The following is a 15,332-nucleotide window of genomic DNA, read 5'->3' as shown; positions in this document are numbered from 1 at the left end:
GATCAGTCCAGGTTCCTAGCAGACCAACCGAATATGACATATGTATTTGTAATATATGTAATGTAAATATATGTATATATATATACAATATATACAATATAATATTGTATATATTTCAGAAATATTGGGGCAGGTATTTCGACAAGCAATGGGATGTCTAGGAAGAGGGTTTCAGCCATGAGCGGTACTTGCCAGCGCATAGGTCAAAGTGCGCAATTGGTAGTTGCCATGAAAAGTGTCTATGCCAAAACCGGCAATTACCATATATACTAGGTCAAATACTACAACTACGGCTGCTGTCATATCCTGTATTCCGGACTTACATCCGACAATATTCCCACACCTCATCCGGACCTTCGGACGCCCTATCCATGTCTCCAGTCCTCTATCCATCCGGATCCCTGCACCTCTGCACATCCACATCCACATCCACATCCACATCCCTTTACCTCCATACCTCAGCTAGACTGCATCAGTCATCCTTTGTCCCATCACCCTAATGTCATATCCCATATATCCACATGTCTCATCCGGACGTCCGGTCCGATCTGATCTGATCTGATCTGATCCGATATACGATAAGCTTCCTAATTCAATTCCTGTGCATATAACGTTAACACAGCCTATTCCTCTATTTGGTATTCCTTGTCCTCGGTATCTCGGTTATACTTACTACCGGTATGCTTACTGATCCGTTAACCTATGCTTCATTTCCGACTCGCGCTTGATAACTTTGCTTATGCTTCATACATAGCCTCGGACACTTGCTTACTGATCTATCCATTATTTCCTTAGTATATAAACTCTTGTATATGTCCTGTAGTTCCTCAGTCTGAATATCATATTAGTCCTCGCACTAGATCTCACTCTAAGTCCTCACATCAGTTCTAGTCTATCGACTTAGTCAATATCCATCTCGGGCCTAGGGAGAAATTCCCTAGGCCAGAGCTCCGCTTATCCAATCCCCGCTCATCCGCTCATCCAATCCTCCAAAGTTTCTGGACGTTCGTCCAAAACTTTCCCGCGGTGCTCCGGACCTATTCTGCTTCAGACTTTGTCCTTGCAGCCTCTCCTCTGTTTGCTTCTACTTAGGACTTGTCCTAAGTAGCCATTACATGTATCCGTATCAGGACGAAACCTCATCGTAATTTCCGGAAGTTCCTCCGGAACTTTCCCGCACTCGTCTGGAAGTTACTTGCACTCGTCCGGAAAGTCCTTCCGAACTTTCCCGTGCTTTGGACGTCCTTGGACTTTCTTCGGACATCATTCTGAAATTAAGGGTACATACTCGGGTAAGGGGCGTAGCGCACGAGCTGAAGCCAAGCCCCTCGGAATCAGTCCTACCCTTTGTGCATGGTCTTAACAGCTGCTCCCACTACGTAATGTCGTTCTGAGCGTGTCTGCTTGCCCACTGCCTGTGGGCAGATCTTCCAGGAGCAATTGGCACCTGACCGCAATCGTTTGGCCCGTCAGGCACGCATTCAGGGGGTGAATGTTGTGCCTGCCCCTTCTGTGCCCTCCTCTGTCGTACCTGTCCCTTCCGTGTCCTCCTCCAACGCTGCTGACTTAGACCCCGATGTCATTGTTCCTGATGAGGATGAAGTCGGCTATCCTCGTCTGCTTGCTAATCTTATCGCCACTGAATTTGCTTGTGTCACCATTCGTAGCGACACACGTCGTAACCCACTCACTGCAGACTACAACATGAAGATTCCACCTTCAACTTTCGACGAGGCAATGCAATGTTCGGACTGCGACAACTGGCTCAATGCCATGTGCAAGGAAATTAATTGAATGTCAGAAATGGGTGTCTACGAGCTCACAGAGCTTCCAGAGGGATGCAGGGCGATAGGATGTAGATGGGTCTTAGAGTTCAAAGAGGACGGGAAAGGTGGGCCTATGCACAAAGCCTGTCTAGTGGCGCAAGGATTCTCGCAGATGCTGGGCATTGATTTTGGCAAGACGTTCGCACCAGTCGCAAGAGCATCCTCCATCCGACTCCTCTCCGCGCATGCAGCAGCTCACAACTGGGAGATCAATAGCTTCGATGCCAAATGCGCCTTCCTGTGGGGCAAGTTACGCGAGGATGTCTACATGCGTCAACCGCCAGGCTTCAAACGTGGAGCAAACCTCGTATGCCATCTCTTATCTTTGCTGTATGGGTTAAAGCAAGCAGTGTATGACTGGTACGAGCTCTTACGTGCTGTTCTCGTGCGTTTGGGATTCCTCCGTTGTGAAGCTGACTATACGGTCTTCGTATATGACCATGTTACCAGCGAGGGGGTGCATGTCATCTGCATCATCGCATGGCACATTGATGACAGCCTTGCAGGGTGCAACAATCGGAAGTTCCTTGATTGGATCAAGGGTCGAATTGCAGAACATTTCAGAATCACTGACTTAGGGCCAGTCGTCAAGCATTTGGGTGTCCAGTACGTCCGTTCTCACGCTACTCGAGAGCTGTGGATGCATCAGCAAGACTACATAGTCTACCTTCTCGAAGAACACGGCCTCTGTCACTGCAATCCCGTATCTCTCCCCATGGACCCAGCCTTTCCTTTCGGCTGAGCCACTGATGTTCATCCCCACTTCGACAATCTCCAGTCTGAATATTGTAAGCTTGTCAGAGAATTGCTCTATCTTGCAATGTACACTCGGCCGGACATTGCCCTTGCCATCATGAAGCTCTCCCAGCATAATTCTAACCCCAAATTCTGTCACTATGCTGCCGCAAAAAGAGTGCTTCAATATCTCTCCGGCACTTTGTCCTATCGCGTGCATTACGGAGGAAAGAATGCAGACACCAGCATCCACGGTTTCAGTGATGCTGACTGGGCCACGTCCCCCGAAGATCGTGTTTCTGTTACTGGCTATGTGTGGTACTATCACGGCGGTCCCATCTCACATGCTGCAAAGAAGCAGTCAACACAAGTGTTGTCTTCGTTGGAGTCAGAATATATGGCGTTAACAGGAGCAATTCAGGATGGACTCTGGATTAAGTCTTTTTGCAAATGTTTAAAGATCACCTTTACTCTGCCTCTCAAACTTTATGCCGATAACACGGGCACTATCACGCTGTCTGCCGAAGCCGCTAATCACACACGCACGAAACACATAGATCTGCGTTATCATTTTATTTGAAAACACATCGAGGCCAGTACCTTCTTACCCATCTGGGTCTCTACTCATTGTAACAGTGCCGACATCTTCACCAAAGTTCTTCCGTGTCCTACATTCGTCGCTCATCGTGCCGGTCTATCACTTGTGGCGGGTTGAGAGGGTGTGTTGGAAGGAAGATGTTGGAAGAAGGAATTGCCTTCTGCATTCAGACTGATTAACATTGATTTTGGGTATGAGGCGCAACCTTGCCACTTCATATCACATGGACTCACTTCTTATCTCTTGATGCTTCTCTTGACGTATTCAATCTCCGTTCTTGCTTGTCCCCATAAGTATCATATCTCCTCGTCGTTTGCGTACCTCAGTTGTTGATCACCAATGCTGAGGTATGCGCTCTTGTTTTCTTGCGCTTAGTTTCATACTCACTCGAACTGTCTTAGCATACGTTCTACAGGTACATGATAATACTTAGTTGTTGATCACCAATGCTGAGCGTACATTCTACAACTGATACATCTGCTCTCGCAGTCCACAGGTCTCCGTGTCAGTCACTGTCCACACTATCCCCATCCACATTGTAGAGACTTGTGCCTCTCATTGTGTGATATGGCAGTTTTCACTAGGGAGTACATGGCGCGAACTTGTAGCATCTGTTAAGACCGTGCACAAAGGGTAGGACTAATTCCAAGGGGCTTGGCTTCAGCTCGTGCGCTGCGCCCCTTACCCGAGTATGTGCCCTTAACTTCAGAATGAAGTCCGGAGAAAGTCCAGTGAAGTCCGAAGGACTTCTGGAAAAGCGTGGGAAACTTCGGAAGGACTTTCTGGACGAGTGCGAGAAACTTCCGGATGAGTGCGGGAAAGTTCCGGAGGAACTTCCGGAAATTACGATGGAGTTTCGTCCTGACAGGGATATGTGTAATGGCTACTCAGGACAAGTTCTGAGTAGAAGCAAATAGAGGAAAGGCTGCAAGGACAAAGTCCGAAGCAGAATAGGTCCAGAGGACTGTGGGAAAGTTCCAGAGGAACTTCCAGAAACTTGGAGGAATGGTGGATCGGAGGAGCGGAGGAGTGGAGGAGCAGAGCTCCGGCCTAGGGAATGCCTCCCTAGGCCTGAGATGGATATTGACTAAGTTGGAGGACTAGAACTGATGTGAGGACTTAGTGTGAGATCTAGTGTGAGGACTAATATGTGATATTCAGACTAAGGAAATACAGGAGTATCTACTGGGGTTTATATACTACTGAGGACTTAACAGAGAATCAGTCAGCGCAGTCTGAAGCTATGTGAGGCTGTGGACGGAGCATATAGAAAAGTCAAACACTAGTCTATCGGAAAATAGTAAATGAAGACGGAAATGAGAACATAGTAAAATAAAGCCAGAAATGAAATGAGGTACGGAAAATGAGTATAGTCTAACTTGAGAAGGAATGTACAAAGGGAAAAGGCACGGAAGATAGACGCGGGTCGGATCCGGATGTTTGGAAGTCCGGAGACAGGTGATTACCATAAGGGGATGAGCGCTGATTTAAGGTTTGGGTTCGGATCCAGAGATCTGGCATCCAGATATCAGATGCAGGAGTACAGGGATCCAGACGGATAGAGGATTGGGTCTGGAGACATGGACAGGAGGTCCGGATGAGGCATGGAAACATCATCGGATGTTGGTCCGGAATGCAGGATATGACAGCATCACTCTGCATGCTATCTGCAGCTATTCCTATATGAGGCGCAGCTTTCCCGCACACATTCCCACACTTCACAATGTATATGCACGCGCGCTTTCCCGCGCTTGAGCGCCCTATAGCGCCAGCCATCCGGAAGCATTCATCCACTGTCCACCAAGCTCTCTAGTGCATATATTTCCATTTCTCTTATTTGCATATTGTTCCACCTTTATTTTATCATGGACCCTTACTTACATATATCTTTACATATCTTACTCGGTAGCGCTTTGGCTCCACATGACAGCGCTTAGACACCATATATAAGTGCCAGTAGTACATACCAGAAAGTAGTTTAGGAACCCCCATGTTCACACTACACAACTCAACTTAGTTGGAATCCCTCCCTAGAAAGTAGCACTTACATCTCATATCTCTATATACGCGCGCGCACTTTCCCGCACCTTCGTGCCTCGCGTGCTGTAGCACTCAGGCTCGCGCTGAGCACATATTCAGCTAATTCCCAATGCATGTCAAACACTCGAATCACTTCCCAATGTTATCTGACACTTACCCGCTCAATCCAATGTTTATCCGCTAACCCGACGCTAACCCGATGTAGTCCGACGCTAATCCGACAGACCTGACGTTTCCCACGCATCGGACCCGATATTTTCCCGTGCACTTGTCCTCCCTATGTCCTGTCCTGTCATATCTATCCCCACTAGGTGCAAAGTTATCTGTTTTCACATCGCTAACACTGTAGACCACGTTATTACATGTCCGCAGTACCACATGTCTTATTACATAGGACATTGGATCTGAAAATTACTGCTACTACTTTCGCCTATAGCGCTCCAAAATTCTACATAGACACTATATATTTTGCATGCCTCCTATTTACTTATTTACCTTTCTAGTAGGAGGAGGTCATTAGATATTTGTAGTTCTTGGTTGAATTCCGCAAATATCATCCTTTCATTATCCGAAACACTCCGAAAACACTGACAGTAACCCGCCATTCACTATCCCTGACATTCATTACATTCCCGATGCTAATCCGACGAAACCCGACGAAACCCGCTAACCCGAAACCCGAAAACATCGGACCCGACGTTTTTACCTTCGGACTTTGTTTCCCGCGCTTCGGACTATCTTCCTTTTAGTATCACTGATTATTCTAATACCTTACAGCGAACCCCTCGGGTTGAACGCACTTGTCTTGCAAGTATAGCAGACTAGGCTGTGCAGACCACAACATTTTATATTACTGATTACTTACTTCGTGTAGTGACCAGCAATTGTTGTCTCGTTACAGCGTGCCTGCGCTTTCCTGCGCTTCGCATCAGCCAACCAGTAGTGCCTTCAGCGCCTACTACTAGATCTTTGCTGCACTTGCTTCCCCTTTAGGGTCGAATGCACTTGTTGTCTCAAGTATAGCAGACAGGCAATGCGCGACCTTACAACATTTATAGATACAGTCAGGAGCCTCATTGGTGCCTCACTGTATCGTTGAACCTTCAACGTGTTGTTGTGCAATATGTGCAGACCCTCAGGTTTCCATTGCATCCAAGAACAGAGGGGTGCCCATGTTGACTGGCACCATGACAAAGTGCAGAAGCAATGAGTTAGGTATGTTGTCTTCTTCGACACTCACATACTCACTTGCCAATCTGATGGTACCTTTAGGTTCATTGCTATACATCCTAGACAGAGTGTCTGCCAGAATATTGTCTTCGCCCAGCAGGTAAGTGATATCGAAGTCAAACTCACTCAGGGCTTCCAACCAATGTGCCTGTCTAGGTGAGAGCTTGTACTGGGTCAAGATCCACTCCAGGCCCTTGTGATCAGTGAATATTTGGAACTTGAGGCCGATAAGTAAGTGTCTGAATCATTTAAGTGATTTGACAATGGCTAATAGTTCTTGCTTATGCACTGGGTAGTTCTGTTGTGCTGCATTGAACTTCCCTGACCAGAATGCTATGACACTGGCTGTCCGCAGGTCTGTGCCTTGCAACAGGACCCCACTCGCTCCAGTTAGTGAGCCATCAGTAGTCAGATTCATGGGCTGAGCATCAGCAATTGCCTGGGGAAGATCTAAGGCCTTCTGCCAAATGTTTTGGTGAGTCTCCACACATGCCTTCACTAAGTCAAACACTTGCTGATCTGTAGGGTTTCAAGACTACTTTGTCATCTGAGCGGCTATTTTCAACAAGTGCTGCATATTGACATGAACACCTTCACATCCCGATGCAAGGTAGCCAATGGAACTGATGAACTGCATTAGGAGTTCCTTCAAGGTAGGCGTCTTCCAGTTGACCACCTTGTCGACCTTGTGAGGATCTAGGCATATTCCATCGTCATCTATGATGTGGCCAAGGATACAGAGTTCTTTCTTGAAGAGTTGTAGCTTGTGCTCACTAAAGTAAAACTGATGTTTTCTCGGGGTATCTATGATGATTTTAACATGCTTGACATGGTCTTCTGCAGTGTCTAAGTATATCACAATGTTGTCAAGATAAATGTCCATGAATATTCCTATGTGTGGACTGAATATGTGATTCATAAGGGACTGGTACGTTGCTCCAGTGTTGCAGTCTCCAATCTGCATGACATGACTGATCATCGTGCCATCCAGTGTCTTTATGCACATCCTCAGGAACAACTCAAATCTGCTCGTAAGTGTCCTTGCCATCTAACAGAGAGCGGAATGGCTTCAAAGACACATTACATAGGATGGTATAAATATCAGGGGAGGCAAGTTTCCGGGTGTTCTTGCTGTGCTGACAGGTGTCCAATATAGTATGTAGCTTTAGTGATCCATCCTTGGTAGTTTTCTTCATCATGATCATAGATACGGCATTAGTCCCACTGAAGAACTCCCACCTGCTAGTATGGATGTAGTCATCATGTTTCACCCTCCACAGTGGACGCATTGCCTTGGGACTGTCGCCATGAGTATACCTTGTTCTCATTTATCAGAGGTATGACATGGTTAATACTTCTCAGAGGTGGCAGTGGAGTCTCATGTGCTTCTTTGCAGATATCCTTCGCATAGTCAAGCAACTCTCTCCAGTATGACTCAGTTACATCCAGGTCCAGGCTAGAGCCCTTCAGCTCAAGGACTTGAGTCTGGGCACCCTTGATAGGTAAAGGTAAGACACTTCTGAATTTAATTTTGGGTGGGTTGAAATCTAATAGGATCTGATTTGGAACAGAAAAAGCATCCCAAGGATCACATTGTATGCTTCCAGGTCTGCAATATTGAAGGAGTGAGGTCCGCTGATGTCCTGGCACTTTAGATCAATGGTGGTGCTTGCTTTCACAGTGCTACAGGACCCAGATACGGCTAGCTGTAGCGGTGTAGGTTTACCCAGCAGTGAGTATGGGAGTTTTAGCTGATTAACTACAGTACTAGAAATGAAGTCAGTCAGGGACCCCGAGTCCAATAGAGCTCAGCATGGGATATTGTTGACCAGGACTATGATGACGAGTGATTTGGGAAGTATTCTGATTGTAGACTTCAGCCTTGAAGTGTCACATTGAAGTGTTTGAACATCTAGTGCATCACTTTGTTTAGGTTGACTCCTGCAGAAGAGATTACTGACATTATTGGCACAGCACAAGATCGGCTCATCACGCTCAGTAGAGACTCATCTTTCGTTGTGGGTGTCTTGTATCACAGGTAGGTCTCTATCTTCATCTGGCTCATCAGCTTCTTCCCCACTACTAATTTTAGCTTCAATCAAGGCAGGAATCTTGGACTTGCTCTCCCCATAGTCATTAACATCATTCAATGAGGGGTTTTCTATGTTTGGAGTGGAGACAACACCCTGCCAAGTCGGTTTGAATTATGACTTAGTAATTATATTATTAAGTCATCATAATTTTGCAGCTTGTTGTTAACTAACCATGAGACTATATCAAAGTCAGGGTCATTCATTTGTTCCATATAGATGATATAGTTGTCGTAGTTGTGCTTATCCGACAGAAGGTAAGTGCTGGGTCCTCCATTCTGGGACATACTGAAATGATCTTTACCCAACAGGGCATATAGAGGATCATATATTTCATTAGTGGGTAGGGGAACACTTTGCCTCAATTTGGATAGGGCATCAGAAATGATGGTGAGTATCTGTATCACATCTAGCTCCATTTCTTCCACCAGGTTAACAGCCATCTCATATAGGCCGCTTGTAATGCCTTCTCCAATTATAGCATTATAAATATTGTTACTGGTGATCCCGACTGCATGAGCTCCAATAGTAGCTACTGTTGACCCAGGTCTAAATGGAAGCCAGTGTCGTCTGGGGCAGTCTTTTGTGAGATGTCCAGTCTGCTCGCACTCAAAGCACTGGTTAAGCTCACACAACCATTTTATTTGATCTGGGTTCCTTTTAGACTTAGATAAGGTCTATGACTGCAGATAGGGGGTTTGTGTCAAGGTCTAGGTGGCTTGTTCCCTTGTGCTGATGACTCTGACACGGTGTTTGCAGATATTTAATCAGTCCTTTTGCGATTCAGGTTGCAATACAGCCTCAATTTTTTTTTTGCGAGCTTGGTTTACATGGGAGGAACAGCTTGCTGCCAGGGTTGGATTGAGAGCTAAGAGTATATTTGGGTCCTTGGTATTCTCAAGGTATGCTCTTTCAGTGCACAGAGCTTTACGTTCAACAGTGTCTAGGCTCATGGTGTTTGGTTCATAGCCTTTGTCTACTAGAGATGCCTTTATATAAGGTTGGCAGTTCATCCAGAACTGCCTTATTATTTCTCTCTTGCCAACATCACCAATGGTGTCTGCTATGTTGTGCAATTGGTGCAAATAGTCTCGCACAGAGAGCTTCACACATCGGGGTTATCAATATTTAGGAGATGTTTTTATGTTGTATTAAATGCGAAGAAAATATTTAAAATTTAAACTGACATAAAGATGGAGACATAACTTCAAATTTTGGCAGTGTTTTGGATGAAATACAAAATTTGAAGCAGTGGCAACCATATTCCCATCGACCATATGCCAATGACAATAAGAAATTAAATCAGAATTTCTGCATGTGCTCAAATTTGAAGTACAATTATAGCCTAAAATGTCAGACAAAATGTGAAGTTTGGGACATGACCATATGCTTGCTTATGTATGAAGTTTTGTCAGACAATTGAGACACCCTAAAAATTTGAAGTTTACACCGGCAACAAAATGTGATGACGAAACTTCAAGTCTCATCCTGTGACAAAATGGATCCCAGTCAGGAGGAATATGAATCATGGCTTCCATATAATGTACTAGGCATTGTAATTATATATGTCTGGCGGCAAACCGGTTACATAAGTCTGGCGGCACACCGGTTACATAAAATACATGAAGAGTGACTGCCATATTGACTAACAACATTGATAACATGAGGATCGATGTAAGGGGGCATGCATACTGCGCATTGTCTTGACCTAATTCCCCATATGTAATGAAATTGGCGAAATGTGAAGGGGACCGGTGTCATCCTGTAGATGCATCGAAGTGCGCTTCTTCCCAAAACCATGCGCTCCTGAAAATTGTACGTGATAAGGTGAGTAGGCAATGGGTGGCAGCCGTCCACAATCTTACTATTTGTCAGGCTGTTGATGCTTTCCCGGACTTAGAAAACTACACTGGTTTCTGGCCATTGAATGATATGATCATGATGCGTTTGAAATATACATCGGGTCGTGCTAGGCAGAAGGAAGCAATGATGGCTGCAGGTAAGTCCAAGAGCAAGACTAAGATCAAGAAAGATTCATCAAAAGTAAGGGTGATCCTACTACGAAGGCCATAACTAATCATATCAATCTACAGTAAACTCGATTCATACTATGCCCCTGTGTACCGCATTTTACTTGAATTAGTAGGGGTTAGCATTGCTGATTTGTCACCTTGTAGAGCACCATCCAAGAGATAAATAGCTAGATATTGATCAGCTGGAATATCAATGACATACCATGACAAAAAATGACGTAGACGTAGTGCGGCTCACAAGAGGGCAATAAATTGGTCCCGAGTAGGCAGGCTGTAGCCAGTCCTCTGCGATGAGCGGGCCCACCACTGTGTGCTAAGTTGGAGATATGGAGCCTGAAAAGTGTCCCCCTAGTAGTACAGACTGCTGTGTAGTGTAAGATGTTGAATGGACAGAGAAGCAGCGGGATCGGGAGTAGTAAGAGCACTGACTGATGGTAGATGTGACTTTAAAGTTTAAGTTTAAACTTTCCGATGATGTGATTTGGAATTGATTGGAAGTGTCGCCTGATAATTAAGGTTCTATTCTTGCATGCTTGTTTTCAATCACCCCCGTCAGTGTGATGGTCTGTACAGTCGCATCTATCCAGAGCTCACGATGCATGTAACAAGAATGACTGCCATCATGACGAACTTCATAATGTATTACATACAGATCATTATATATACTTCGAATCAAACTACCTCGCCGCTGATGACCCTGGCAGCAAGCTGGTGGTTGACCCAAGTGCTCAAGGGCTTCACAACAGTGAGAGCACGTGGGAGCTTTGCTTGCGGGTAGTGTCTAATGCTTCGTGTAAACCTGATGGATTCTATATCAACAAGGACTCAAGGAATGACAGTCCAATGATGCTTACCGATCCATGACGAAGTCTGTGAGTAAATTGTCCCTGGCTCGCATATTCACAACAGAGCCGGCACTAGTACCACTCCTCATGACAACTGCATCACCTCGGAATATATGGTCAATGCTGCTGAGAATTGGGTTGGCTCTCAGACGGCAGTGCCGCTTGAAGCAAACACAAAACTGATATGTGTGTCTTCCTTCATGCAGGGTGACAAAACAGTTATGCACGTAAGGCTGCATGGTTGCAGAATCCAGGAGGCTCTCAGGGACAGGAAAACGCTTCGCCCTGCGCGAGCGATCAGAGCATCATGTCAACATCGTGACCTGGCGAGGTTTACCCCATGATGAAGAATACAACCTACACCACAAATGAAGTTCAGCAGTCTTTATGTCTATCAGTAAAAATCAAGAGAGAAGCGAGATCATAACTTATGGATGACATGGGGAAGACATAAATGCAAGTGTTGACCATTGCAGCACAGGAATTACAAATGAAATTAGGTAATCAGTCTAGGCGACCAGTGCAGAAGACAAGGAGTGAATGGTAAATTTGAAAGTGAGTGGTGAAAATGGGCGATGAAAGTGGGTGATCTTATAGTAGTTTTGTACTTACCTTTGAAAGTTTACCTCATGCGGAGTGCAGAGCATCATCCCAAAGAACCGAAAAACTGATCACCATATCTATTGTCTTTAGTTGTTTAGCAGAATGCAGAAGAACAATAAATACAGTTTCATAAACGTAAATATCTGGTCTGGCCTGAGCTTAGGCTTTTTAAACTCTTTTGTGTAGTTAGACCTGGGTATCAAATTTATGTTTACGACATGATCACCACCAAGACGAAGCACCCAAAATGATAGCAGAAGGACCCAAAAAACAAAGATAATGCAAGGTCGTCAGGGTGAAAGTCCATGAAAAGTGGGGATCATGCGACAATGTTATTAGAATAATCAAATCTAAAGACAATAATGGCGGTCATAATAATGACAGTCATATATAAGTAAGGATCCATACCCCAAATTCAAACAGTGACGACGCCGACTCCTATTATCATGTCAGAAACACAGTGCCATATTCACATTGAGCAGGAGGACATACAAACAGCCTTTGATGCGGACTTGTTTGATAAAGACGACAATATGGAAGGCGCCGAGAGTCAGACCACAACCCAGTTTGACACACCACAATGTATGATGGCTGGCCTAGTACGTCCATGTTCATTGAGCGAGTGAGAATCATGCTGAGCTCAGTGACTGTTCTAGGTATCGGCAGAGACCTCCCATATGAACCTCAAAGAGCCCATAAATGATGTCGCAGACCAGTCATCAACTTGGACGACTTGGTTGGACAAGAGGGGGCCTCCGAGATGGACTTGGACAATGTCACAGACCAGCCCCCAACAAGGACAGATAGATCTGCTTGGCAAGAGGGCAAAACAAGTCACTGATGTGGTACATCTAGATAACATGAATGAAGGTCAATATTGTATTAAGTTTTATCCAGGTACTACCTGACAAGCGTCGCATCAAAGAAGTTGACTACTCAGAGACACTACGCCAAACCATGTACAGTCAAGAGGAACTGATCAACAATATGAAAACGGTTCGTAGTATCTCACTGGACATTACCTATATCTGACTCGTGGCCGCCATAGGAAGTGGAAAAACAACAGAAAGATTATGTGCACAACATGAACGAGATGAAACAGCAGTGGGAAACAACTCTGAGAGAGCGGGAAGAGCAACTGACAAAGGCCCAGGAGGAAACTGAGGTAATTCCTGCTGCAGCATGTGACTACCAGACATATACTCATGACCACGAAGAGGACCTGCATCCAGCAGCAGCAGCAACTTGAAGAATATATCAAAAAAACTCGCAAAGTGCTCGGCCAGGCTAATCGCGAGGCAATAGAGGCCACTATAAAGAAAATCCACGAGGACGCTCATGACCACCTGGCATGAGAATGGACACAGCAAGAAGCAGAACTGAGCGAAAGACTGGCCCAATGCAAGGAAGAGTTGGCACGAGAATGGACACGGCAAGAAGCAGAACTGAGTGAAAAACTGGCCCAACGTGAGGAAGAGTTGAAGAGAAAGACAAACGAAGAGGTGAGGTGAACGATCCAACAAAAAAATGGCTGATAACAACAAACAGTTTCAAGAGCGCAACAATGCAATATTAGCTGAGATGGACCAGAGGTTACAGCAAGAAGTGCTGAAGATGAAGGCAAGAACATGTTTCATAAACAAATAGAAAATATGCTGAATTACTCACCAGGCAGAAAAAGAGAGCGAGCTGGCCAAGATGGAATGGAGATTTTCCATGTGTCACAGGCCCCAGGAGAAGGACATAGAAATGGATAACCCCACTATGCCGTCTCCGTCCGCAAAACCACGATCAGATACCTCATGCTTTGAAGCAATAAAGAGGATAAAGAGAACTCACGGAATATCGCACAGAGTTCGCCTTGTATCAGTAGCAGCGGAGGTAAGTGTTTGATGCTGTTGACTGTGATGTAAACTTACACAGTAATAGGTAGACGAAGAGGAAGTACCTCAAGAACACTCATCTGAACAAGACGCACCACCACATCTACAACATGACACGTCTCCTGCTACCACAATGGAAAACGTGATTGCGAGAGGCGTAGAAGCTGCACTGAGATGCGTTCTGATCGACAAAGAATTCCCGGTCATCAAAAAGCACAGTCCCCGGAGGAGAAAGATAGAGGAGAAAGAACTCCAGCAAGAGAAGGCGGCTGATAAAAGCTACGAAAGAGATTTTATTTTGGTAAGCCAAAACGTGGTATGGAAGCTGCGACTTACAGTTATGTATAGGGAGAGGTGCGGTGTCTCTTCAAAGACGTTTTCAACATGTCTCAAGACACCGATTTCATACTCCATCAGGCAGCTAGTCGTGAGGATGTCTACTCATATGAATATGAAGACAGCCCAGGTCCCAATTGCAAAGATCTTGCCTTTGATCTCAGATGCAGATCCAAAAGCCCCTGGAATGATAAGGTCATTGGCTTGCTCCTTGAAGAATTGCAGAGAAGGGGTGACATAGAGAGCTGGCCATTTCAAAGGTCAGAGGCATATTTCATGGAAATTCTTCAAGCTCGCTACAAGCGCCTGCATACGATCTGGACGGCTGCACAACCCAAGGTTACAGCAATGGGTGGAGTGGAGACTCCTGCAGAGGTGGAGCAGAGGCTGATTACGAAGAAGGACGAGACATTGAAAGCAACTCGTCAAACAACGCGTTGGAAAAATGTATGTCCATGAGCTCCATACTAATCTGATACTGATGCCTTCTCAGAAATATCTTCGCAGAGACATGGTTCTTAACCATCTCGTCAAGCACAAGATGGACGAGAACGAGGAAGACGTTGCAGCCTGGCAGTGGCTTCAGCGAGTAGTTGGGACATTGGGAGAAGGCGGCATGAGTTCGGAGGAGAGCGACGTGGAAAATAAAATCAAAACAGTTCTTCATGTCAAGAACATGACTTGGCGCCATGTGATTGAACAGGAATTGGATATTATCGATCACCAAAGGATCGTAGACAATGATATTTTTTCCCCCCAAGGTTCAAAGCTGATGAAACAGATACAGTCAGCCAGGAATCCAACGACATCCAGAAGAGAAGTGGATGGATTGCCTGAAGTGTTGTACAACAAGGAATGGCTCGCAGGTTTGACCAAGCATCAAGTCAAGAGGTTATCGATCTCTGATGGAAGAATTCAGTGGATGAGAGTTGTGGTAGCATAGTGTTGAACAGTGTACCGTAGCCTGAGGGATGGAGACAGAATTAGAGTGAGAGTGAGTACATACCATCCCGTGTCTCAAACTCATCCCTTGAATTTGTGTTAGGGATTGATTGAAGTCGGAGGGGGGAGTCGGGCGACGAAAGAATGACATGGCAGTACATCCCACTGTAT

At 45.4% G+C, this 15,332-nt stretch overlaps 2 protein-coding genes across 2 annotated transcripts; one reads left to right on the top strand and one right to left on the bottom strand.

The window, feature by feature from the left end:
• Positions 1-11,402: 11,402 nt before the first annotated feature.
• Positions 11,403-11,675, bottom strand: HD556DRAFT_1247896 (uncharacterized protein; the record flags this gene model as incomplete). The annotated part of the gene is made up of 1 exon (XM_041298735.1): positions 11,403-11,675. A coding segment is annotated over one exon (273 nt), but the record flags the coding sequence as incomplete, so codon positions are not given.
• A 2,634-nt stretch (positions 11,676-14,309) lies between these two features.
• Positions 14,310-14,970, top strand: HD556DRAFT_1209626 (uncharacterized protein; the record flags this gene model as incomplete). Its single annotated transcript, XM_041296542.1, has 2 exons — positions 14,310-14,666; positions 14,761-14,970. Coding segments are annotated over 2 exons (567 nt in total), but the record flags the coding sequence as incomplete, so codon positions are not given.
• Between the last annotated feature and the right edge of the window lie 362 nt (positions 14,971-15,332).

This window comes from Suillus plorans (assembly GCF_016647745.1).
Source record: "Suillus plorans strain S12 chromosome Unknown HD556scaffold_88, whole genome shotgun sequence".
NCBI classification, from domain to species: domain Eukaryota; kingdom Fungi; phylum Basidiomycota; class Agaricomycetes; order Boletales; family Suillaceae; genus Suillus; species Suillus plorans.
Note: the sequence above shows the minus strand (reverse complement) of the source record. Positions and strands in the feature narration are given on the sequence as shown.